Source organism: Lissotriton vulgaris, chromosome 5, assembly GCF_964263255.1.
Source record: "Lissotriton vulgaris chromosome 5, aLisVul1.2, whole genome shotgun sequence".
NCBI classification, from domain to species: Eukaryota; Metazoa; Chordata; class Amphibia; order Caudata; family Salamandridae; genus Lissotriton; species Lissotriton vulgaris.
In genome coordinates, this window is record NC_141693.1 from 1349935248 (window position 1) to 1349962172 (window position 26925).

The 26925-nt window shown below is 44.5% G+C and overlaps 1 protein-coding gene across 1 annotated transcript in view; it reads left to right on the forward strand.

The window, feature by feature from the left end:
• Nucleotides 1-25860, forward strand: part of AMPD1 (adenosine monophosphate deaminase 1) — a 488628-nt gene extending 462768 nt beyond the window's left edge. The window contains exon 15 of the mRNA XM_086923284.1: nucleotides 25616-25860. Within this exon, the coding sequence (XP_086779410.1) occupies nucleotides 25616-25783 (168 nt within the window). The 3' untranslated portion in view covers nucleotides 25784-25860. The remainder of the gene's footprint in view (nucleotides 1-25615) is intronic.
• The last annotated feature ends 1065 nt before the right edge of the window (nucleotides 25861-26925 follow it).

The window sequence follows — 26925 nt, forward strand, 5'->3', positions numbered from 1 at the left end:
GCTTCGTAGGTCTGGTACGCCTAGGCCTCCCTGTCTGGTGTTCAGTTGTAATTTCTTGAGGCTTATTCGACGTCTTCCCGACCCCCATATGAGATTGATTAAAAATGTGTTTAGTGTGGTAAAAATTTGTTGTGGAAGTAGCACTGGTAAGTTTACGAAGTGGTACAGTATCCGGGGAAGTAGGACCATCTTTGAGATCGCCACCCGGCCCAATACAGATAGGGGCAGGGACGTCCAGAAGTTCACGCTACCCCGAAGGCCATTGATTGCCCTCCGTACATTACCCTCAATCTGGTCTCCGGACTCCGATATACGTTAATACCGAGGTATTTAAATGTGGTCGGTGCTACCTGGATCTCATAGGTACCAAACTGTATATGGGTAGGCCGCTGTCCTTCCCGGAAAAAGAAGCCCAGGGATTTTCCTGGGTTTATGGCCAGGCCAGAGATATTCTCAAATCGTTCAAAGATGGTCGCTAGGTGTGAATGATCATCCTGCAAATTTCGAAGGAACACCATTATATCGTCGGCATATATGAAGACCAAATTATGGATATCTCCAACTGGTATGCCCGCCTCCGCTGCCCTAGTTCGGAGTGCAATCGCTAGGGGTTCTAGTGTAAGTACGAACAGCAATGGCGACAGCGGGCATCCCTGTCGGGTGCCCCTGTGAACGTTATAACTGTCTGAGGTGTGCCTGCCTGTGCGTGCTCTAGCCGTTGGATTCGTGTATAGCAGACTAATCCATTTTATCAGGGCATCTGGGAAGCCGAAGCGTCTTAAGGCTTCAAACATAAAGTCCCATGTCAGGGAATCAAACGCTTGTCGGAGATCCAGGGCTATGCAGCCAGCGGGCGGCAGTTCTTGTGGGGTGGTCGTCATGAGGGCGTGGAGTTGCCTCGTATTCTGGGAAGTGCTCCTCTCTGGGAGAAAGCCACTTTGGTCAGTGTGGATCAGACCAGGGAGATGGGCTTGTATTCGTAAGGCGATAGCATTTTTTTTTCAAAACAGATTTTATTGACAGATCATAGAAATAGTCACAGACCTCTGTACCCCAGAGGTATCTGCCAGGTATCAATAAAGTTGTACAATAACGCAATCCGTCATTACGTTCATGATCAAAACAATTGGAACAATCACAAGAAACAAGACCCCCCACCCGTTCCCCCTAACCCCACCCCCAACTACCCCCCCCCCTCCTATCCCACCCAGAACCCTCCCCCCGCACGGCATTCGGTCGATCACACACATCCATCCGGTCATCGCGCTCACTCATATGTCTGGATCCGGATCCTGCTCTACCGGGGGCTCTAGCCAGATTCCCCTGTAGTCGGCCCACCTCTTCCATATCTTGTAGTGTTTGCTGGGGCAGCCGCGGGCCAGAAATATGGGCCTCTCCATCCCCATACAGAAGTCCAGGCCTCTCTTCCAAGCGAGAAGTGATGGGGACTGCAGTAAGGCAATAGCTTTGCTAAGGAATTTATACTCCGTGGAGAGCATGGAGAGGGGTCTGTAGTTGCTCACGTCAAGGGTGTCTCTGCCGGATTTCGGAATGGATATTACCAAGGCCTGCATAGTCGTGGCTGGTAGATGGCCGGCCTCATAAACAGTTTTGTAAATTTTCTCCAAGACGGGTGCCAGTGTTTCAGGGTAAGTTTGGTAAAACTCCCCAGGCAGTCCATCCATACCCCGGTTAAGTGTGTGGATAGCTACTTTTATTTCCTGTTGCGTTATGGGTCTGGCTAGGGCTGTCTGAATCTCTTGGGTCAGGGTTGGAATTGTCAGTTCTCCTAGGAAGTCTATCATGGCATCCCTAGCATCTGCAGGGGGAGGAGCATAGAGTCTCTCTAGATGGGTCTTGAACACAGTGTTAATTTCTAGTTGTGTGTTTACCTGCCTGCCCGTTTCATCCCGGATGCTCGTAATTATTGGGATCTCAGGGGTATCTCGGATCAAACGAGCTAGCAGTGCACCCAATCTATCCGCCTCCGCCTGCTGTCGTCTCAGATAGTGCCCATAGTCCATTACCCTTAAGGTTTCCAGGAGTTCTGCATGCTCAATGTTACACAATTGTGAGTCGCCTTTGCGCTCGGGGTCTATTCCTACCTCGGTCTCAAGCCCCTTCAGGCGGTTCTCCACTTCACAGAGTTTTTCATGGATTTCTTGTCTGGCTCCCACCAATCGACCAATCGCAGCTCCCCTTATCACAACCTTCATTGCATCCCATACTACCAAGTTCGAGGACGTGGAGTCCCAGTTTTCCCTGAAGTAATTGGTTAACATGTCGGCAAGGTGTGTGCGGAACGGACCGTCTTCAAGTAGTGAGGGGTTGAGCCTCCAGGTGGGTACTGGTGAGGGTATCTTTCCCCAGTGTAGGTCAAGTGTTAGCGGCCTATGATCCGAAAATGTTTTGGTAAGGTAGTCTGAGGACCTACACTCTGTCGTTAAGGAGTTGGTGCAGATAAATCTGTCTAGGCGGGTATGTAGGTTATGCAGTGGGGAGTAGTATGAATATTCTTTGTGTGTTGGATGTAGCGTACGCCATACATCTGTAATTCCCCATCCCTGAAGCCATGCTCTAAATGAATCAGACAGTTTATGTACCCCTTTTGCCTGGAGGGGAGGGTGTGATCTGTCCAGGTCCACATCTAGTATCATGTTCCAGTCTCCCCCTAAGACCCAGGGGATGTCTATCCAGTCTGCCAATGCCCGACCCACGGTTGCAAGGAATCTGTCCTGATCAAAGTTCGGGGCATAGATGCTACCCAAGACTACCATTGTACCGTTTAGTGTGCCCTTTACCAGTATGTAGCGCCCTTGCTCATCCACCCTCCTCTCCAGTTCCACGAAAGGGGTACCGTATCGCACCCATATCGTGGCCCCCCTGGAGAAGGCAGAGTACGTGGTGGAAAATATGGTTCCCCTCCATTTTTTCCGTAATGTGTGCGCCTCGGACTGTGTTAGGTGGTATTCCTGTAGGAATTCTATGTGCGCTTGCTGGAGAATCAAGAAGGCGTGTAATCTATGTCGCTTCAGTATCGCCCCTAGCCCTCGCACATTCCAAGTAACCAGCCTATATTTCCCTTTCTTTTCCGCCATATCCAAATACAGGTGTCACAGTGGGTATCTTTTCATATTGCAATATGTACATTATCAGTGCTAGCCTGGAGACGGTTCCCTCCCCTTCCCAAACACAAACTCTGGAAGCGCAGCCTCGGAACCCTGCTGTGCCGAACATGAAACTGTAAAACATAACCAAACAATCTGTGGTGCATACGCTTTGGGGGGCGGCTAAGCTTGAGCCGTGTCCAAAGAGCCATACTTGTCTGCGCCGTCGCTCAACGGCGCCGCCGGGAGAGGTATCATACAACCGTCCATTACCATTGGCCGCCTTTTGGGAGGGGGGACATTTTCCCTGCTTATTCAGTGTTATATTCCTGTGTTTCACAGGAGTGTGGGGTGTGTGAGGTCCTCATGTCAGAGACAGTATATAGAAAACACAACTTGGTTACCTCAAGTTTCAACATATCAATATATAAACACAAACATGCACCCCGTCTGTAGGTCCCCTTCCCCCACCATGTCTTGGCTGTGCATTCAGTTTATAATAAAAAGATACCAATTTGACCTGAATTTCCAGGTCTCATCCATGTTAGGAGTCATTCCTGGGCATTGTCTAGAAGTTCATCTGCCGCTCTAGGTGTTACAGTCGGGAACAACACCATACTGTTTTCCGAGTCCGAATGTACAGTGCTGTCTTCAGTGTCCGTATTAATTGTCCCTCGTTCCTCCCTGAAGGAGCCCACCATTGCGATAGCATCATCCTGTCCTTGTTTCTGTTGGTGAGCAGTAGGTTTACGCCGTTTCTGTTCCGCACTACGTGCACCTGATCTGTCCTCCGCGTGATCTGAACCGTCCTTGGATCCGCTGGCCGATGAACCTTGGGTTGGGTCCGGGTTCTACTCGATATCCATCACTTCTAGCCACTCTTCCACGTCCGTGGGGCTTTCAAAGAAGTGAGTTTTGTTGTCGTGGATCACCTTGAGGCGTGCAGGAAACAATAGGGCGTAGCGGAGTTTGGCTCTCTGGAGTCTCTTTTTTACCTCGTAGTAGGAGGACCTCTGCTTCTGCACCAGGTTGGTATAGTCTGGGTATAGTGAGATACGTTTGTTCTCGTACTCTATGATGGATTTCATCTGGGCCTGTTTAAGCAGCACGTCCCTATCTCGGTAGTTGAGAATCTTAACAATCAGTGGCCGTGGTGGTTGTCCCGGTCTCGGTCGACCGGTGGGGATCCTGTGCGCTCTCTCCACACAGAAGAACGGTGACAGTCCCTCTGCAGCTACGTTATCTCGGAACCACTGCTCCATGAATTCCGTTGCGTGGGGCCCTTCACTGCATTCCAGAAGTCCAATGACGCGGATGTTATTGCGTTGATTGCGACCTTCTGCGTCCCCCACACGTTCCATAAGAGTTTTTACTTGGTGTTGAATTTGTTGGATGGAGTCGGTGTGTTCCGCCACCGTCGGGGTGAGGTCCATCAGCGTCAGCCCTTGGTCTTTGACTTTGTCCGCCAGTTTATCGTGATCGGCTTTTAGCAGTGAGAGATTAGTGGTAAGGGTGCCCATTTGCGTCTCCATTGCGGCCCTGGAGTCTCTGATTTCCTTGAGTATCAGATCCAGTTTGTCCCCCTGTTGGTCCTCCGAGAGGGTAGAGTTCAGTGTTAGAGGTGTGGAACCTCCCAGGCCCGCATCTGGAGTAGGCCCCGCAGATGTTCCTTCCTTGCCATCCGTGGCCTTTGTACCTTTTCGTACCATGGTTGTCGTCCGGAGGCTCACACAGTGGCTCGGGCTACGTCGCAGGGCAGGCACCTATCACCTCCCGTGTTCCTTCCACTCGGGTTCCCGTCTCAGCCCTGCGGTCTCTCGAGTCTTCGATAGGTGGTCGGCCTTTCAACAGGGTTCCAGGTAGGTCACTATTTCTCATGAAGTCGCAGGCCGCACTCACCTCTTTCCACCTCGGTGGGGTGTCAGGGACCAGTTCACAGGGTGGGCAACCAGCTTTCGCCGTCTCCTTAGACCCAGGGTGGGTGATTTTGCACTCCCCGCCCAGGGCAACAATGGCGGCCTTCTTTGCACCCCTACTCGTCTCTTGGGTCCGTTCCCGCGTCTCTGCTGGGTTTGGCGCCGACCGTCCGTGTCCTCACCCCTGCGGTGTAGCGCGGTTCTAGGTCGGCAGTTCCCCTCCATCCATACCCCTTCCTCACACAGGGTAATTTCGGTGGTTCTCTCCGCGTCCTCAGCCTCAACCCAGGCCGTCGGCACTTGTATAATCCCGCCGTCTTGGCTCTCCAGCAGCGGCAATGTCAGCAGGGAGGGTGGAGGGGGGAGGCAGATGTGGTCAGTTCGGTGCCTTCCACAGTGTCTCCGTGCTCCCCCCACTCGGCGGCAGTCTTACAGGTCTCTGTTCAGGGACGCCAGTGCGATGCGGTTTCGGGGTAACCCGCAGGCAGAGCTCACCTCCGGGCACCAGCTCCTCTCTCCGGGTGGTCGCTCCCAGACCCTCGAAACCTTGCACCAAGGGTATTGGGGGGTCTCAGCCCGCACCCCCTTGGCTCCGCTAGCAGTCGGGCAGTGCGCCAGGCAATCTCACCAGGGCAGTCCCCCGACACCGCGGCGGGCAGCGTTCACTGTCCCGGGCCCAGCCCGCACTCGAGGCCCCAGCTCGCAGCGTGGGGCTAGGCCGCAGATTCTTCCTTTCAGTCCGCCAGGCAACCGCGGCTCTTGGAGACTCCAAACTTCCGTCGAGGCGAGCGGGGCACCACAGTGGCAGAATCCGCGCAGGACGGCCCCCCATTATGGCTTGCAGGATGTGTTTTCTCCAGGCGGCACAGGAGCTCTAACAGCCTCCGTCTGCCATGATGACTTGCTAGCCACGCCCCTCATACTTTGCTACTTCATACATATTTTATATTCTATTTCAACACCTAACTATAATGCCATTTTAACCTTTAGTTTTTGCAGTGAAGTTCTAGGGATTTTTAATTTTTTTTTTAATATACGCTAAGATATCATTGCCATACCTAACTATAACATCACTTTAACCTTTGCTATTTTTGGTGGTTAAAAAAACTCTCTCTCTCTCTTTACACACACACAGACACACGCACACACACACACACACACACACGCACACACACACACACACACATATATAGATATAGAAAGATAGATAGATAGATAGATAGATAGATAGATAGATAGATAGATAGATAGAAAGATAGATAGATAGATAGATAGATAGATAGATAGATAGATAGATAGATAGATAGATAGATAGATAGATAGATAGATAGATAGATAGATAGATAGATAGATAGATAGAAGGCTTGCCTGATACTGTCTGCTCACATCCTATGGAGGCAGCATGTGTATGTGTTAGTTTGGATTCCCCACTTAACATCCGAAAATATTGCTGTCCTTCAATAATCACACTCACTCAGGACACGGATGCTCATTAGTATATTGCCTACAGGATGGAATGTGGCCTCATATGTTTCTGCTCCTTCGGATTGCAGGTCACCATATAATTCCTGCCTCTTAGAAGGTACCACAGTGGATGGAATGTTGCCATCTTGATATAAATGTAGTGTACCAAGGAACTTAATCGTCTGCAACTGATGACTGTTTCAAGATTGTCTGTTTTACATTAGAAAAAATGTTACTCAAAAGTCCCCAAGCTATACCCAAAGAGGTTTTGGGTGTCACATCACATTACCCTTCACTGATGACCTGGGGGTTTCAGCTTGACTCTCTATCTAAAGTATAGCCTTTTTCCTATCTTCTTGGCCACCATGGAAATTAGTGACTATGTCAACCATTTTGGGTATTGTAACTCATTGGATTTAAACACTGGTTCGTCATCAAACTCATCTTTCTGGTTTATGGTGAGTTTTTCTTCCCACTTATGCCCGATTACATGCTTTAATCTTTTGTGGTTGATGGAGGGGTCGCACTTAGTGACCTGCTCTTTAATGGTCCTCTATGTATGCTGTGAAAGAAAAAAAAATAAGTATAAATGGAATTTTGATAAAAAATGGAATCCAGAAAATGTGAATGTACTTATGGGTCAGTGGATTAAAAAAAAGCAACTAAGACCTGAAAGGTATGTGAAAGATACTGACCAACTTCCAAGGAAATGGGTTGACTGTAAAAGCAGAGTAATGCAAACTAAAGATGAATAGTGAAACATATTTGGGACATGCTATTGATGAAAGGGGCCTTTGGCCTAAAAGAAGTATTGGTGAATTCTATTGTGTACACATTGGTCACAACATGTAAAGATGATCTTAGATCATTTTTGGGGGTAAGTGCATTTTATGCCAAGTCTGTCAAGAATTTTTTAGATAAGATATGAAACATAAGATGGTTACTAACGAAAAGTGTCAAGATGAATTTGATCACACAAAAGAGTAAATTTCAGGAGCTCCACCAACTGGAATGTTTGATTTTAACTGCAAGACAATATTTAGAACAGATGTCAGTGCCTATGGTTCAGACCTGTTTTAAATCAGATACAAGATCGAAAAAAATCATCATTGCATATGCTTCATATACGTTAAATGCTACAGAAAGGTGATATTCCGTCATTGAGAGAGAAGGATTGACAGTGTTTTAGAGTATCAAGCACTTTATAACATAAAAAAATGGGGTGTGCCTTTTGAAGTTTGAACAGATCTGCACCTTATTGCCGAGGATACTAAACCATCCCTGACTGGTCATACCGAAATCGACTACAAAACCTTTTGCAATTGGGTTACAGATTTCTGTGGACCAGCAGACCTGGAAAAAGTGAGTAAAAGGTGGAATAAAAAATCCGCACCATGGTTCTCCCTCCCTCTAAAAGAAAAGCATAAAGAGGTTAGAACCCTGGAAAAGAAATGGCGCCGTACTTATGAAACAGACGAACTCATTGCCTATAAAACTTCTAGGAGACAATATCACATAATGATAAAAAACGCTAAAAAAGATCATTTTCAAGAAGCCATCAACCTTTCTAACAACAAACAGAAAGATATTTTTAAAATATTTGATGACTTTATGAATCCCAGATTCCTCCGACAAGAGATCCCGCCCTCGCTTTCACTATGCAACTCCATAGCAAACTATTTTGAACAGAAAATACTTAACCTTACCAAAGACTTCCCAAACCCCCTAGGGCCCTTATCTGTTGAAAACACAAATTCAATGAATAGCAAAACTCAGTTAAATTCTTTTTCCCCTGTTAGCCTCGATGAAACCCGTCAGGCTATCCTCTCCAGCAAGTCGGGCTCCCCTTTTGATCCCTGCCCCCCTCTGTTGTTACATGCTCTAGTGGATACTGTAAATCCAAGCATTAATGCCATTATCAATTCTTCGTTGGCCACTACCGCCATTCCATCTGAATGGAAACTAGCCGCTGTAAAACCTCTACAAAAAAAAACCCTAGCCGATCCCACTACACTCTCTAATCTCCGCCCTATTTCGCTGCTCCCACTTCTTTTTAAACTCACGGAAGCAGCAGTAAACAAACAACTTACTAGGTATCTGGAGGAAAACGACATTCTACACCCCAATCAAGCGGGTTTTAGATCTAAACACTCCACGGAATCTGCATTGCTTCACACGGTGGAGACACTCAAGACAGCAATGGATCAAGGAAAAAAGGCCGTCCTGGTTCTGCTCGATCTATCGGCGGCCTTTGATACGGTCTCACCCCCGTATTAATTGGCCGCCTAGCAGAATCCGGAATAGCAGGAACTGCTCTTGAATGGCTGAAAAACTTTCTCAGCCACAGGAAGCAAGTAACGATACTAGGAAGCCATCGCTCAGATGAAAAAGTGTTAAAAACTGGGGTACCACAGGCTCCAGTTTGAGTCCAATACTTTTTAACCTTTACATGACCCCTTTAATAGAGCTGATTACATCCTTCCACATCAGCACGATATCCTATGCTGATGATACTCAGCTCATCCTCGTCTTGGACAATAACACCACCAAGGCAGAGGAAAATCTGAGAGACTGTCTGGCCGCAACCTTTGAATGGATGAGAAATCACCATCTCAAATGTAATTCAGGCAAGACTGAAATCCTCCCATTTGGCCAACAAAACTTCTTTTCCCCCAAACACTGGTGGCCTCAAGATGCAGAAGTCCCCCGAATACCATCATGACGGCCCGTAATCTTGGGATACGGTTTGATGATGCCTTATCTTTCAGACAACAAGCAGGCACTGTGGCGGGGTCCTGTTTTAATATAATCAAGGGCCTTAGAAGGTTCTTTGACCTTCTCCCTCTGACAGCCAGGAAAACGGTAGCAGTGGCCCTTATCACATCTCGTCTGGACTACTGCAATAGTCTTTATGCAGGTTCCAGCAAAGCTGTACTGCATAAACTGCAGATGGTCCAGAACGCCACTGCCCGTCTTGTGCTGAGATGGCCTAGGAGGTCATCTGCCTCGGCTGCACTCAAGATCTTGCACTGGCTGCCCATTCACAAGAGGGTATTATTTAAAATCCTAGTGATCACCTTTAGGGCCTACCACCAGTTGGGCCCTACCTATCTGTCCAAAAGGTTTGGAAGATACGTACCCTCTCGAACACTTAGATGCTCCAACCTAAATCTACTCATGACTCCTAAATTTAGACTCGCCACAAAAGGAGGAAAATCCCTTGGAGTACTAGGAGCCAGAGCTTGGAACAAACTCCCACTTCAACTGCGTCAGATTCCGTCAGAGAATCTTTTTCGAAAGGCGCTTAAAACTTGGATTTTTAAAATCACTGACACTTTCTGTTTTGCTTTAATTTAATTCCCCTTTTCCAGACATACTAGACACTTCCCTACTGATTTCTTATTGGCCCTGGTTGCTATCTCTTTGTGACACGAATGATTAGCGCCAAGATGCTCCGTGGAGTGTAAGTGCGCTTTATAAAAACAATATTACATTACATTACACTTGACACATTTGTTGACATCAAGGAGCTCAGATTTGACATCCTCAGAACATTGAGCTATTTAGTTAGACTAGAGGAATTCAATGTTGTTGTGAATCATGTTCTAGGCAAGGACAACAGTTGTGCCGATAGTTTATCTAGGCATAAATTGAAGGAGGATATAAAATGATGATGAGTATGGATGGGTAACTTGGGTAAAAAGCCATCTCTGAAGAATTGTGGATACAAGAATTGGAGACAAATACTAATATGAACGTCATTAGCAGGTGGCCTGTTGAATGCAAAGGCTTTAAATGGTATGGACATGTTAAGCATGAATTGAGCAAGGATATGTGAAGTATTAGGAGAGGTGAGAAGCTTGTTCCCCTCTGGTGGTATTAGAAGCAGGGCCGGACTGGGAATTGAAAGCCGCCCTGGCAAATTTTGCCATACCAGTCCACGCCCAGCGTGTACCGGGCAAGCGTAGTGAGTGTGCCCGTCCACTATTAGGGGGGTTTGGGAGGAGGGGCAGGGGGTTCTCCCCCCACGAAATTTTTGGGAAAATGACAGATTAAAATGGTGCATTTTACAGCACATTTTCCATCACATATTTAATTTAACATCATAACTTTACAGCATAAAAACGACATTCTAATATTCTTTCATTGTAGTTTCAATAAATTGTCACTCACATTGTCACACATTTAGCATTGACATGTGCTGTCATACATGAGCACATAGGCCACTGAGGTCGGAAACTGTGGAAATGTCACACATAAGCACCTAGGCAACTGAGGGCAGAAACTGTGGAAATGTCACAAATAAGCATCTGATAACTAACACCTAGTTCAAAGATGCTGGAAACGATGGACAAGTCACACCCAGGCCTGGTCACACCAGGCCAGAAAGCATGAAGATGTCACATATGAACATCCAGGTCACTGAGGCCAGAAACAGTGGAAATATTACACATAAGCCCCCAGGTTAGAAGTCATGGAAACGTCACATATGAGCACCCAGGCAGCCAGAAAGCATGGTGGCGTCACACATGTAACCCTGGCCAAAAAGCATGGATACGTCACACATGGCACCCTGGCCAGGAAGCATGAAAAATTCACACAAGGGCACCCATGCCAGTGGCACAGGAACATTTTTCAGAGTGTGGGTGCTGCCATCAAAGTTACATCACTGAAATCAAGGGATTGTGAAAAATTCAAGAATCACACAAAGAACAAGGGTAGCAATTGAGCCATTGATTCTCGCCTAATCCGGGACATATAAAACTTAAAGGTATATGCCAAACCATTTAAATATACTGCACTCTGCATACTGCACACTGCACACTGCCTTAGGGACAGGGCTTGCACTAGTGGTGACATACTGGTGACATGTGTATTAAAAGGGAATATTTTTAGGCCTGGCAAAAGTTTCTTTTGCCAGGTCAAAATGGCAGTTTTACAATTGCACAGGCAGACTGCAATGGCAGACTCCGGTCTTGACACATGTTTAAATAGGCTACTTAAGTGGGTGGCACAATAAGTGTTGCAGGCCCACTAACAGCATTTAATTTACAGTCCCTGGGTACATGTAGAACCCCATTTCTAAGGACATACACGTAAATTCAATTTTCCAATTAGCGGTGGTAAAGTGCACTGAGCCCTAAGAGCCAACAAAAATGGCCTTTTGATGTAATAAAGCAGATCAAACCAGTAAATATTTTGGAGGAATCTGAGGTCGACAATGACTTAGCTAACCATGTCTCAGCAGCCAGTATGAACAATATGTGTCAAAGAAACACTTCACCAGGGAGGCCTGTGCAAGACTAGTGCTACAGCTCACCATCCTTGGAGAGCACCCCCCCCATGAAGTCCTAGTATCATTTTGAATGTTTAACATAAGAGAGAGAGTTTACGGATGCATATTCGTTAAAGCCCTGCGAGTGCAACTATTTTTATACGTGTATGGATAGTGTATCACTATTCATTGTCACACTTTTCTGAGCATAGCTATTTCCACTGGGATTAAGAGTGCTAGTCCCGCTGGCACAGGCCACATTGCTCCACACCTTATTGGGCTGATTTAATATTGCCTGTCATATCATATGGTAACTCCATCTAGAAGTGTTCTGCTAAAACTTGTGTTTAGATTTTGACAAGGCTTCAACGGCCCAGATGTGCCCTCTGGTAATGCTTAGTAGCTCCCCGCTTCATCCCTTTCTGACCCTGCAAGTCTCACCCTAGCAGGGGTGGGACGTAACCCATGTTGCATCGCTTCCCAGACCAATATCCGGACAGATTGATCTGTGACCATCTCCCATAGGGACATGGGATGCCTGCAACACCAATACATTAAAAAAGGTCAACAAGTTGACCGTCCATTTCAAATAGCCCATGTGGAGTTCTGTTAGTGGTCAGATGTTGACAAGGTAATGAATCAGTAAACCCCAAAATAGACCGCCTTGGCTGTCTGGAGGTGGCATGCGTGTGGCCCTCAGCAACTACTTCTTATGGCCATTGAAGACATCTACCCCCGTTTTGAGAGCACATGCATTTTGTGACTGTGTTGCCTGCCATGGCCACCTCAAATACTGTACCATTCCTAAGCAAGTGAGAAGGTTGGGTGTGCAAACTGTCTCAGGTTGTGACTACAGGCCTAACCAGTACAAACAAATGAATGACCACTGTGGGTGTATAATAAAAATTCAGTTGATACCGCCGAATGAACATGCTTATGCCTGCTGATTATTCTAAGGTATGATGGCCAGGCCGTGGGACCACCCCAACAAGCACTACCCCATAAATAGATGCAAGGATTAACTGCTGTAAGGGACCAGAGAGGATAAAACTTACCTTTAACAGAATGTGGACAGCAATCATAAATGGGGACCAAAGACGCAGGGCCTATGGAAGGGAATTAGAAGGACCAACTGAGATAATGAACAGAAAGAACCTTAATCTGCAGTGAGAACTTCCAGCTGGGGTTGGTGATGACTTCATGTGAAATTGCCCAACAACAAATGCAGCAAGAACATTTATATTGAAACGTAGAGCGGTCACTAATTTGATAGCCTGCATAAAAAAAACAGAAGGGTGCTGCCTGACCCATCCTGCCGGTGCACCAGCCCAAAATAAATGGCTGACATCTGGGTAGCAACGATCGCAAATTAAATGAGTTCAACATTCGTTTTTTTAACCTTGAATTGATGTGCCTGCATCTGGGAGAGCCAACTAGCATTGAATGTACATTAATACTGTGTTCTGTCTATAGAACAAGGTGAGATATCACAGCATATATACCATCCTGTCTGCACAGCTTTTGTGTGCTTAACTATATTGGTCAGTTTAAGTTCACTGTGTTATGGTACTCCATCTTATTAGTTTATTTATGCTTCCAATGCACACACTGCTTGCCAGATGCACGCACGTCTGTGCTCCGTTCCCATGTATTTCTTCCCCTCATTCCTGTTGAAGGGAGGGAGCAGTACCTGTCTTGGGAGACCACTACACTCCCATGGGTGATGAGCATAGGTCGCATATTAACTGTGGCATAACGATGCAACTGATGTGCACCGCAGGAAAGCCGTACACACACCACGGACAAGAGCATCTGCACATATCCAAAAGACTGACTGGGCCCAGGTTCAGTCAAACTTTCGGCTGAGCCTTAGACCCTTTGTTCCCTGCATACACCCTTGCGCAACTCGTGTAACCGGGTTCATCTCTTCTGGCCAGAGACTCAGCCTTTCACTAGAAAGTGATGTAGACGATTCCTTGAACAACTATCATGTCTTCCCCCAAACTACATTGTGGCTCAAATATTCCCAGACCATGATGTTGCTATAGCAATAGTGAAGCGTGCTGTAAGGGCAATCTGATGGTATGTGCAAAAAATGGATCAAACATTATTTGGACCCCCGCCATCCTGCAAGTTTCACTGTAGCTGTCAATCCCCTCTACGTATAATTTGGGACGGGTGGTATGCAGCGTTTAGAACGCAAGCATTACCACGGAATACCTTTACAACGCGGGCGTAACAACGAAAGTTGTTACCACGCATTGCACTGGGGGGCGCTCAAGGATAGTAAATGATTTAATTTACTATCCCAACACCTTCCCTACTATCCACGGGGACTGGTGTTGGAATAGTAAATTAAATTAATCAATTTTGCGCCCCCCAACGCAATGCGTGGTAACAACTTTCGTTGTTACGAACGCGTTGTAAAGGTACGCGTTGTCAATGTATGCGTCCTAACATCATACATCCGGACGGGTATACCCAGCCTTGTGCTCTGCCAGAGAACTCTGTAGGCACACAAGGCACCTACATTGGGGTTGTAGGTGTCAATCTACTAGGGCAGTGGTTCCCAAACCTTTAGCTCCTGAGGACCCCCATTGAGTCACCACTGGAAGCCGGGTACCCCCAAGCAATTTGTATGATTTAAATTTCAAACATTAAAACAGTATTCGAAAACAATAAACACGTGTGCACACAAAACAAATAATCAAATTACTAAGAGTTTTAGTATTTTTTATTGAAAGAATTAGCAAAAAAACAGGAAGGTTATTGCTGCATTTCCGTGACTAACTTTTAAATGATTTGTTTTATTTTGCAGTACAAGGCTCCTGCCAGGGCAAGACTAGAAATCCAAAGCAGCCCTGGCAAATGTTTTCAGACCAGTCCCCATACAGTGCACACCAAGTGCAGTGAGTGAGCCTGACCACTATAAAGGGGGCTTTGGCAGGCTCGCCCCCCAAGAAAATTTAAGAAACAAATGTGCTTTCTACAACAAATGTATCATTATATATTGAATTGTATCAGCTTTTAAAGAATAGTAAATGCTGACCTTAATATGCACCAGGATACGACAATGTTTGTTGGGGTTCTTCAATGATTCCCTTATTATCACCCTCCAACAGTGCCGCTCATCTCTCCATAGTCCCTCTATCACATGTATTTCATTTGTTTTATAGCATCTCTCATACCATTGTAGGATGTCAGAGCACTTTACATTGCACACATATAGGTGCAGATTTACAAGCCCCCTGCGCCACAGGTATGTCATAAAAAGTGGCGCACCTGTGGCGCATTTTAGTTCCCCATATTTCCAAGGACAGGAAAAGCCACTCTGTGTGACTTTTCCTGGTCTTGTAAATATGGCCCATTTGCACACAGCACTTTGCGTGAAAGGGGCGTTCCATGGGTGTTGCTGTGGGTGTTCCCATGCAACCCCCATGAAACCAGACACATTTCCTGATTTACTAGAAATCGTAAATCTGGAAATGTGTCTGAATGCTACTCCACACCAGCGGCGACATAGGGAGGCACAACAAGTAGAAATGTATTTATGTATCCTCGTTTTTTTCCTCTTTTTATGAGTATTGTATTCTGCAGCACGCATAGAAAGAGGAAATCACCTCTGGTGATTGTTTAAGTCCCGGGACACCTTCCTGTACATAGACAATCATCAGTAAAATAATGACGTTTTGCAAGTTCTATGTGTGCTAATGCAGCACACTTAGAAGTTGGGAAACGCCATTTCTAATTGTTCATGTGCAGGAAGGGCAGCCTTCCTGAATATAAACAATCTCCCCACGATGCAGGCATCCTTGCACCATGGTGCAAGGGTGCCTGTACAGGCGCATGGCAGCAGTTAGTGCGCCAGCGCAGGGGGAAGCACAGAGATGCAACATATTGTTGTAAATAGGTCATATCCCTGTGCTTTGAAAGTGACTCAGTGCGGCGCTGCCTAATGGCTTGCGGCACACACTGAGTCACTTTCCTTGTAATTCTGCCCCATAGAGACAATGATTCATACGTGCAAATCAGTGTATAGAAAATGTTACATAAGGTAAATGAGGCTACAAGGTGTAGGATTCACAAGTCATTCATGCTGGTAGGCATTTTTAAAGAGTGCCTTGCCTGGTGCAGCACAAACTCAGGATTCAGAACATAACAGTGGTTAGCATTGACTTTAACAATAAAAATGTATTTCCACCCAAATAAACCTTTTTAGCAGCATCAGGATAATGAAAGTCTTAGAAAAAACATATGTTTCTAACTTGTATCATGCAGTTTGCAAGCACCTCTTTGATGACAGTTAATATTAATAGGTCACTGTACTAGATTACGATTGTCACTTATGAACTGTGCAGCAATAAAAGAATCTCTGTGACAAAAGCAGTAACCCACTAACCCATGCACATAAAACACTGTTTTATATAAAAAAAAAATGGTACACGTTCTTTGCAGTAGGCATATTAACCCTCTGTGCTACATTAGATAAGTCAAGGCTGCCACTGGACAAAACTCTCATCTCTCTGCAGCAGGTATATTAATCACTGAAGTTCTCTTGACACTTTTATTGTTGCTGGTAAACTGCTAATTCTACAAGGAACTTTGTTGTGCTTTTAAAATTGCTGCCTAAGGACCCACTGGGAATGTGTCACGGACCCCTGGGGGTCCGCGGACCACAGTTTCGGAAACACTGTACTAGAGGGTAAAACAAGGGTTTAGCCAGTAAAGATGGCGACACACTTACTTTGCATTTGTGAAGTGGAGGCAGGCTCAGGCGGCGGGCGGCCTATTGACTCTGCACTCTACAACTGCTTGCTGCCTGGATGGCTGGCAGCTGCCTTCCCCTTCTACTCTGTCTGCGGCCGGTCTGCGGTGCCCTGGCTGCAAGTGCGTGTAAAAAGCTATAGGCAGAAGTAACATGCGCAGGGCGCACCTATGCATAATGCAGCAGGCTAGCAAACTTGGGGACGGAGCGCAGATCATTGGTCAGACTCGTTGTGCGGCCGCGCCCTAGGGAGGGGATGATCAGCGGTCTCTATGGTGACGTAACAGTCATCCATCCCTCCTGTGATGGGGCTGGTAGGGTCACAAGTTGTTGTGGGGCCGAAAGTGAAAGTGCCTGCCTTGTGGTGCCAAGTGAATTAATTTACAAGTGCACGCACGCAACACCCTGCACACGCACTAGTAAATTAATTCACCCATACACACAGTCAGACCTGCAAATAGTCAGGCCAGGAAGCATCACGATCATCACCTCACAGGCTGCCTACCCCGGGTTCACCTGACCCCACCAATAGCAGAACTGCTTTTTACCCACACGGAGAGGAGGTCAGACAGACTACTAATGCAGAGAGACTGTCTGACTCCAACTCCGTCATGGACCAACAATCGTCCCCTGGAACAAAACCGGCCCCCACCACATCCGGCCTCCCGGGGGATTGCCCGGTGCCCAGACTCACCAGTCCGGCCCTGATTAGAAGTATGATAATAGAATTGCCTTATGATGGTCTATGGGGAGCTGCAGAACTAAACAGAGGTGTATTTCGGTAAAGGTTTTGATAAGGATGCAGAGAATGTAGTCAAAGACTGCCAGTTGTGTAGTTATAATTATAAAATATACAAAACATCTATGCAACCATTACAGCCAGTAGAGTTTCAAATAAAAAAATAATTTGTTCATGGAGTGTCAGGTCATAGAGTGATCATGTTTTTGGAAAGATTTCTTTTTGAGTGAAAGCTATCCTGAGTGAGGAGTTAGTCTCTGATAATGGGTCCCAATTCTGTTCAGCAGTTATGTAGGAATATTTCTCCAAAAGGAACATTAGACACAGTAGGACTGCATTATATAATTCAAGGGCCAATGGTGTTGTAGAAAGAAGTGATCAGAATAAGTATTATGTTGTGCAAAGTGTTAATCAGACAATACAGGCGTACAGAACTACCACACATTCAATAACAGGGTTTGCTCCCGTTTGAACTGTTGAGAAGACGCAAGCAAAGAACATCTTTTGCGATTGGTATGGTATCTTGTGACTATGGATACAAAGAAAATAAAGTTAGAAATTGAAAGAAAAAATAAGTATGAATTGAATTTTGATAAGAAATGGAATGCAAATAATGTGAATGTACATGTGAGTCAGTTGATTAGAATAAAGCAACTAGGATATAACCATAATATGAAAATGTATATATTTCCCTGCCATGTTGATAAAGAGAGTTGGGTAGAACTAAGTGGAAATCCAAGATGGTACCATCTGGAGGAAAAGTAGAATGGTTGTGTGTGAACATGAAAGGCTTGTGAAAAATTCTTGAGGAGTGAGTAAAAGTGATGACACAATTAACATGGAAGTGTTTGATGGCAGAGACAGGCTTAGTAACAGTCAAATAAATGTACTGAAAACATTTCAGAATTATAAATAGTTCTAGGAGGTTTCTTAGGTTCAAAGTGCATTGTGAGCTGATCCTTCGTTAGAGTCCCACATATTCCTAGGACAAATGTAATTAGATTTAATATATGGAAATATGTTTCTAAACTCCGTCGCACAGATGAATATTATACAGTTATTGTTTTGAGTGATTTAGATATCTGTGTGGGAAATTTCAGGAATCTGCATAGATCCATAAATTTCCTACCACCCAGAGTTCCCCTAGGTCTCTCAATAAAAAGATACCTCACTCGCGTGGGTGGGTCAAGTACCCACGATAGGCAAGAGCCCAAAATGTGTTGAGGAGACATCAAAATGACCTATCACAAACCAACCTGGTTTTGCAAGGGGAGTCACCTGGGTTTTTGGCCCCGAGCTCTGCGGCCATCCTGGGAAACCCACCAAACCCACACTTTTCAGAAAACTAGACACTCAGTGGAGTCCAGCGAAGTATGGCTTGCATGGTCCCCCCAACGTTTTCCTACCCAGAATCCCCTGCAAACCTCATATTTAGATGGAATAAAATCTAATTTTTCTCAAATTTCTGTATGGGACAGTTCCGGAATCTGCATGGATCCACAAATCTCCTACTACCCAGCGTTCCCTCACGTCTCCTGATAAAAATGGTACCTCACTCGCTTGGGTGGGTCGAGTATCTGCGACAGGCAAGGGCCCAAAACGTTTTGAGGAGACATCAAAATTACCTATCACAAAACAACCTGGTTTTGCAAGGGGGTCACCTGTGTTTTGGCCCTGGGCTTAGCAACCATCTTGGGAAACTACCAAACCAACAAATTTTTGAAAACTAGACACCCGGGGGAGTCCAGAGAGGTGTATGGCGTGTGTGGATATTCCTACCAAGAACCCCCTGCAAACCTCACAGTTAGCTAAAAAAAACCACATTTTCCACATATGTTTGTGTAAAATCACCGTCCCGGCACAAAAATCCTACCCCACAGCGTTTCCGTCAGTGGTGTGTTCACGTTGTGTTGTGGGCCGTTTCCTGTCACAGGAACTAGGCCTACCCACACAAGTGAGGTACCATTGTTCTCAGAAGACTTTGGGGAATGCGGGACGAGTGGAATTTTGTGGAACCACGCTGATTCCAGAACTCTCCGCCACAAAAATGTGAGGAAAATGTGTTTGAATGACAACGTTTGAGGTTTGCAAGGGATTCTGGGTAACAGTAGCTGGTGAAAGCCAGACAAGTCAGCCGATCCTGGATTCCTCTGGGTGTCTAGTTTTCACAAATGTATAGGTTTGCTAGGTTTCCCTAAGTGCCAGCAGAACTATGGGTCAAAATCTACAGCTAGGCACTGTGCAAAAAAGGGTCAGTTTTCACTGTGAAAATGTGGTGTGTCCATGTTGCGTTTTGGGCCATTTCCTGTTACGGGCACTAGGCCTACCCACACAAGTGAGGTATAATTTTTCTCAGGAGCCTTCGGGGAATGCAGGGTGGGTGAAATGTTGTGGATCCACGCAGATTACAGAACTTTCCACCACAGAAATCTGAGGAAATGTGTTTTTTGTGTGCAAAGTTTGAGGTTTGCAAGGGATTCTGGGTAACAGAACCTGGTGAGAGCCAGAAAAGTCTTCCCATGCTGTATTCCCCTGAGTGTCTAGTTATCAAAAAAGTATAGGTTTGCTAGGTTTCCCTACGTGCCGGCAGAGCTAGGGTTTAAAATCTACAGATAGGCACTTTGCAAAAAAAGGGTCAGTTTTCACAGTGAAAATCTGGTGTGTCCACATTGTGTTTTGGGCTTTTTCTTGTCACGGGCACTAGGCCTACTCACACAAGTGAGGTACCATTTTTCTCTAAAGACTTTGGGAAAAGTGGTGTGGGGGAAATTTTGTGGCTCCACGCAGATTCCAGAACTTTCCAACACAGAAATGTGAGGAAAATGTATTTGTTTTCCAAAGTTTGAGGTTTGAAAGGGATTCTGGGTAACAGAACCTGGTTAGAGCCAGACAAGTCACCCATCCAAGATTTCCTTAGGTGTCTAGTTTTCAAAAATATATAACTTTGCTAGGCTTCCCTAAGTCCCGGCAGAGCTAGGGTGCAAAATCTACAGCTAGGTACTTTGCAAAAAAAGGGCCAGTTTTCACTGTAAAAATGAAGTGAGCCCACTTTGCGTTGTGAGCGATTTCCTATTTCGGGTACTAGGCCCACCCACACAAGTGAGGTACCATCTTTATTGGGAGACGTAGGGTAACAGAGTATTGTAGAGCAATCGTTAATACCTATTGACTTTCAATGCATTTCTGACTTCCAAATGAAAGACAATGTGTAAAAATGAAGTCACTTTAAAAAATGTCCTATAATACCCATGCTAGTATGGGTAATCACAATTTCCGAAATGTGAAAATAGCCACTGTTTCTACACTCTGTTTCAATTTCAGAAATACACAGGCTGCCTACCCCGGGTTCACCTGACCCCACCAATAGCAGAACTGCTTTTTACCCACACGGAGAGGAGGTCAGACAGACTACTAATGCAGAGAGACTGTCTGACTCCAACTCCGTCATGGACCAACAATCGTCCCCTGGAACAAAACCGGCCCCCACCACATCCGGCCTCCCGGGGGATTGCCCGGTGCCCGGACTCACCAGTCCGGCCCTGATTAGAAGTATGATAATAGAATTGCCTTATGATGGTCTATGGGGAGCTGCAGAACTAAACAGAGGTGTATTTCGGTAAAGGTTTTGATAAGGATGCAGAGAATGTAGTCAAAGACTGCCAGTTGTGTAGTTATAATTATAAAATATACAAAACATCTATGCAACCATTACAGCCAGTAGAGTTTCAAATAAAAAAATAATTTGTTCATGGAGTGTCAGGTCATAGAGTGATCATGTTTTTGGAAAGATTTCTTTTTGAGTGAAAGCTATCCTGAGTGAGGAGTTAGTCTCTGATAATGGGTCCCAATTCTGTTCAGCAGTTATGTAGGAATATTTCTCCAAAAGGAACATTAGACACAGTAGGACTGCATTATATAATTCAAGGGCCAATGGTGTTGTAGAAAGAAGTGATCAGAATAAGTATTATGTTGTGCAAAGTGTTAATCAGACAATACAGGCGTACAGAACTACCACACATTCAATAACAGGGTTTGCTCCCGTTTGAACTGTTGAGAAGACGCAAGCAAAGAACATCTTTTGCGATTGGTATGGTATCTTGTGACTATGGATACAAAGAAAATAAAGTTAGAAATTGAAAGAAAAAATAAGTATGAATTGAATTTTGATAAGAAATGGAATGCAAATAATGTGAATGTACATGTGAGTCAGTTGATTAGAATAAAGCAACTAGGATATAACCATAATATGAAAATGTATATATTTCCCTGCCATGTTGATAAAGAGAGTTGGGTAGAACTAAGTGGAAATCCAAGATGGTACCATCTGGAGGAAAAGTAGAATGGTTGTGTGTGAACATGAAAGGCTTGTGAAAAATTCTTGAGGAGTGAGTAAAAGTGATGACACAATTAACATGGAAGTGTTTGATGGCAGAGACAGGCTTAGTAACAGTCAAATAAATGTACTGAAAACATTTCAGAATTATAAATAGTTCTAGGAGGTTTCTTAGGTTCAAAGTGCATTGTGAGCTGATCCTTCGTTAGAGTCCCACATATTCCTAGGACAAATGTAATTAGATTTAATATATGGAAATATGTTTCTAAACTCCGTCGCACAGATGAATATTATACAGTTATTGTTTTGAGTGATTTAGATATCTGTGTGGGAAATTTCAGGAATCTGCATAGATCCATAAATTTCCTACCACCCAGAGTTCCCCTAGGTCTCTCAATAAAAAGATACCTCACTCGCGTGGGTGGGTCAAGTACCCACGATAGGCAAGAGCCCAAAATGTGTTGAGGAGACATCAAAATGACCTATCACAAACCAACCTGGTTTTGCAAGGGGAGTCACCTGGGTTTTTGGCCCCGAGCTCTGCGGCCATCCTGGGAAACCCACCAAACCCACACTTTTCAGAAAACTAGACACTCAGTGGAGTCCAGCGAGGTATGGCTTGCATGGTCCCCCCAACGTTTTCCTACCCAGAATCCCCTGCAAACCTCATATTTAGATGGAATAAAATCTAATTTTTCTCAAATTTCTGTATGGGACAGTTCCGGAATCTGCATGGATCCACAAATCTCCTACTACCCAGCGTTCCCTCACGTCTCCTGATAAAAATGGTACCTCACTCGCTTGGGTGGGTCGAGTATCTGCGACAGGCAAGGGCCCAAAACGTTTTGAGGAGACATCAAAATTACCTATCACAAAACAACCTGGTTTTGCAAGGGGGTCACCTGTGTTTTGGCCCTGGGCTTAGCAACCATCTTGGGAAACTACCAAACCAACAAATTTTTGAAAACTAGACACCCGGGGGAGTCCAGAGAGGTGTATGGCGTGTGTGGATATTCCTACCAAGAACCCCCTGCAAACCTCACAGTTAGCTAAAAAAAACCACATTTTCCACATATGTTTGTGTAAAATCACCGTCCCGGCACAAAAATCCTACCCCACAGCGTTTCCGTCAGTGGTGTGTTCACGTTGTGTTGTGGGCCGTTTCCTGTCACAGGAACTAGGCCTACCCACACAAGTGAGGTACCATTGTTCTCAGAAGACTTTGGGGAATGCGGGACGAGTGGAATTTTGTGGATCCACGCTGATTCCAGAACTCTCCGCCACAAAAATGTGAGGAAAATGTGTTTGAATGACAACGTTTGAGGTTTGCAAGGGATTCTGGGTAACAGTAGCTGGTGAAAGCCAGACAAGTCAGCCGATCCTGGATTCCCCTGGGTGTCTAGTTTTCAAAAATGTATAGGTTTGCTAGGTTTCCCTAAGTGCCAGCAGAACTATGGGTCAAAATCTACAGCTAGGCACTGTGCAAAAAAGGGTCAGTTTTCACTGTGAAAATGTGGTGTGTCCATGTTGCGTTTTGGGCCATTTCCTGTTACGGGCACTAGGCCTACCCACACAAGTGAGGTATAATTTTTCTCAGGAGCCTTCGGGGAATGCAGGGTGGGTGAAATGTTGTGGATCCACGCAGATTACAGAACTTTCCACCACAGAAATCTGAGGAAATGTGTTTTTTGTGTGCAAAGTTTGAGGTTTGCAAGGGATTCTGGGTAACAGAACCTGGTGAGAGCCAGAAAAGTCTTCCCATGCTGTATTCCCCTGAGTGTCTAGTTATCAAAAAAGTATAGGTTTGCTAGGTTTCCCTATGTGCCGGCAGAGCTAGGGTTTAAAATCTACAGATAGGCACTTTGCAAAAAAAGGGTCAGTTTTCACAGTGAAAATCTGGTGTGTCCACATTGTGTTTTGGGCTTTTTCTTGTCACGGGCACTAGGCCTACTCACACAAGTGAGGTACCATTTTTCTCTAAAGACTTTGGGAAAAGTGGTGTGGGGGAAATTTTGTGGCTCCACGCAGATTCCAGAACTTTCCAACACAGAAATGTGAGGAAAATGTATTTGTTTTCCAAAGTTTGACGTTTGAAAGGGATTCTGGGTAACAGAACCTGGTTAGAGCCAGACAAGTCACCCATCCAAGATTTCCTTAGGTGTTTAGTTTTCAAAAATATATAACTTTGCTAGGCTTCCCTAAGTCCCGGCAGAGCTAGGGTGCAAAATCTACAGCTAGGTACTTTGCAAAAAAAGGGCCAGTTTTCACTGTAAAAATGAAGTGAGCCCACTTTGCGTTGTGAGCGATTTCCTATTTCGGGTACTAGGCCCACCCACACAAGTGAGGTACCATCTTTATTGGGAGACGTAGGGTAACAGAGTATTGTAGAGCAATCGTTAATACCTATTGACTTTCAATGCATTTCTGACTTCCAAATGAAAGACAATGTGTAAAAATGAAGTCACTTTAAAAAATGTCCTATAATACCCATGCTAGTATGGGTAATCACAATTTCCGAAATGTGAAAATAGCCACTGTTTCTACACTCTGTTTCAATTTCAGAAATATACAGGTGTCTTTCATCCCGATTTTTCGCTATATATATTTTCCCAAATTAATTGCTGTATACCCGGTACATAATAAAACACCATTGCAAGATGCTGCTCAGTTATTGCCTCTGGGTTCGTCGGGTTCTTGGTGAACATACAATTCCTATATATCCCCACAACCAGAAAGGTCCAGCCAATGTAACGGCATATTGCTTTAAAACATCTGTCCTAATTAGAAGAAGTTACAGGTGAAAACATTGGCATGAATGGCTGTTTTTTTCAACTCATTTTCAATTTTTCCTATTTTCAACTGTTAGGTTTTATAAAGTAGCTTTGAAGGATCTACTCAAATGACCCTTTGCTAAATTCAGAATGTTGTCTACTTTTCCTAAATGTATAGCTGTCAAGGATCCATTATTGCTTTGATACCCATTTCTACCATTAACTGGAAGAAGGTTGAAAGCAAAACAAATAACAAAAATAGGCTATGTCTCTGTAAGATGCCGAAATTGTGAAAAAAATGTTGGTTTTCTGACAAGAGTCTCAGTCTCTGAAAGCTGGGGAAAATGTTATTTCAGCCCCACAAACCCTGTGTTGATTCCATTTGGAGGGTAAAAAAACAGATGCTTTCATTTGCAGCACTTTTTCGACAAAAAAAAATAATTTTGCTGTATTTTGGCTAATGTCTGGGTCCCCTCCTGGGGAATCCACAAACCTTGGGTTTCTTTGCAATCCTCGTGATGTTGGAAGAAAAGCACGCGAATTTGGGGTAGATACCTTATGTGGTTAAAAAGTTACAGAGGCCTAAGCGCATAGTACCCCAAATAGCCCAAAAAAAAGCTTAGCACAGAGGGGAAAAGGCCTAGCAGCTAAGGGGTTACGGCTGCTGAGCGGAATAAATGGAAAGAGTTAAGTATAACCTGAGCCTCCGGCCTTGACACAGTATTCTTCAGAGCGAGCATCCATATGTATAAATATAGAATGTTACATTTTCTTTTTATTTTCACTATACAATGGTTTGTGATCTGCTTGAGTTGTTGCATATTATGTCTTCAACATATTTGTGAAAGTAAAGAAAATTTGAATTAATAGACATTGTTTCCTGATATAAATTCCAGTTGTTCTAGTTTCTTTGAATCACAAGGCTCAACTGCGACTTGTTAGTGCCTGAAATGTTCTTAGAGGTATTCCTTTGTTAAAGGTTTGCTGTGTCTTGCATCGCCCTGATTCCTGCCTCATTAACTTGGCTCCAGGGGTCTTCTTTCTTTTGTGTGTAGTGTTTCCGGTCTGCTGACTCACATTCATGAATTATCTGTGGTTATTTTTCACAGATATGTTTGCTCAAAATGTTCTTAATTCCTTCTACTGAATTTGACCTTTTTGACTTGTTCAGTTTAACATTTTTGTAAGCCAATCCTTAATTTGCAAAAGAAGACTTTGACTCAGACATTTAACATTTTGTTTTAGGAAAAAGCACGTTTCCTGGGAGCGGATTATCATAAGGAGGGGCCGCAAGGCAATGACATCAGGAAGACTAATGTGGCACAGATAAGGATGGCTTATCGCTATGAGACATGGTGCTATGAACTCAACCTAATCCTTCAAGCTCTGAAAGCATCGAAAGCATCAGGATAAAGACACAACTTTAAACCAAATCTGTCTGAACCCAGTGGTGTCAATTGTATTTAAATTATCTAAATCAAAACTCTTTATATCACTTGTAGGCTATTTATTGTTCAGTCCTGTTTTCCCCTGTACAAGAATGTGCAATAGTGTTAGTAGTTATGAGTACCACACCTGGGTCTAGGTCTGGGGTACATTACTCACTGCTCCTCACTGTTCATTCCTACCACTAGTGCAAACATAAACACCTCACATTTGGCCCTCCACACAATCTCTTAACTGAGCTAGTAACCCCATGTGAGCCACATAACTCAGCTACTACATGTTGTACTCTCTCTACTTGTGCTTTCCATTTCTAGCTCAGCGTATTGCTCCTGTCCCTGTGACCTTTCATTGGTTGCCTCTAAAGTTCATACATTTTCTCTTCAAATGGACAGCATGGATCGTTGGTCATGGATCATTGATGGAGGCTATTCTTTCAACCCGCTCCTAACAATTTTCTTCAGACCCTTATTGAAGAATGTTTCTTTGGCCACTTACAAGAATGACTATTTTTGTTCTTCTTAGCAAATCTCTCACAGAATCATAAATTCTGTTGGAAGTTGGTATGATTTCAGCTTCAGTGGTTTTAAGGTGGCAACTGCAGTAGTTAATTGTCTTATTTCATTAGAAAGAAGGCCTTTCTTCGATTAACAGTTATTATTGATGAATACATGGAAAAATACCTAACAGGCTGCAACAAAATGGCAGCCTGCTTGGGAATCAGCTTTGGCAAAAATGCATTTCCCTCACTAGCATGCACTTTCGGCAAAGAGGTCCGAACCAGGCAGTAAGTAGGTAAGTAATAATTTATTGTTTGGTTAGTTAAAACCTTTACAATTTCCATATAAAAAGTGTCATAGCAGCAGAGTTCATATTCTAAAACAGATTTAAAAAAAAAAAGAAAACATATCTTAAAACTTAGATGAATTGTATTAACATGAGTAAAACACGGACAGTGAGTTAAAAAACAGGGCTCAGTCCTTAATGGTAGAGAGTATGTTCCATGATCGGTTGATTTGTAACAGCAACAATGGTAAATTGCTGTTGACTGTCCTGCTTGAGCGTGTATCGTTCAGGCGAGTAATAACCAGAAAATTTCATTTTCACTGTAA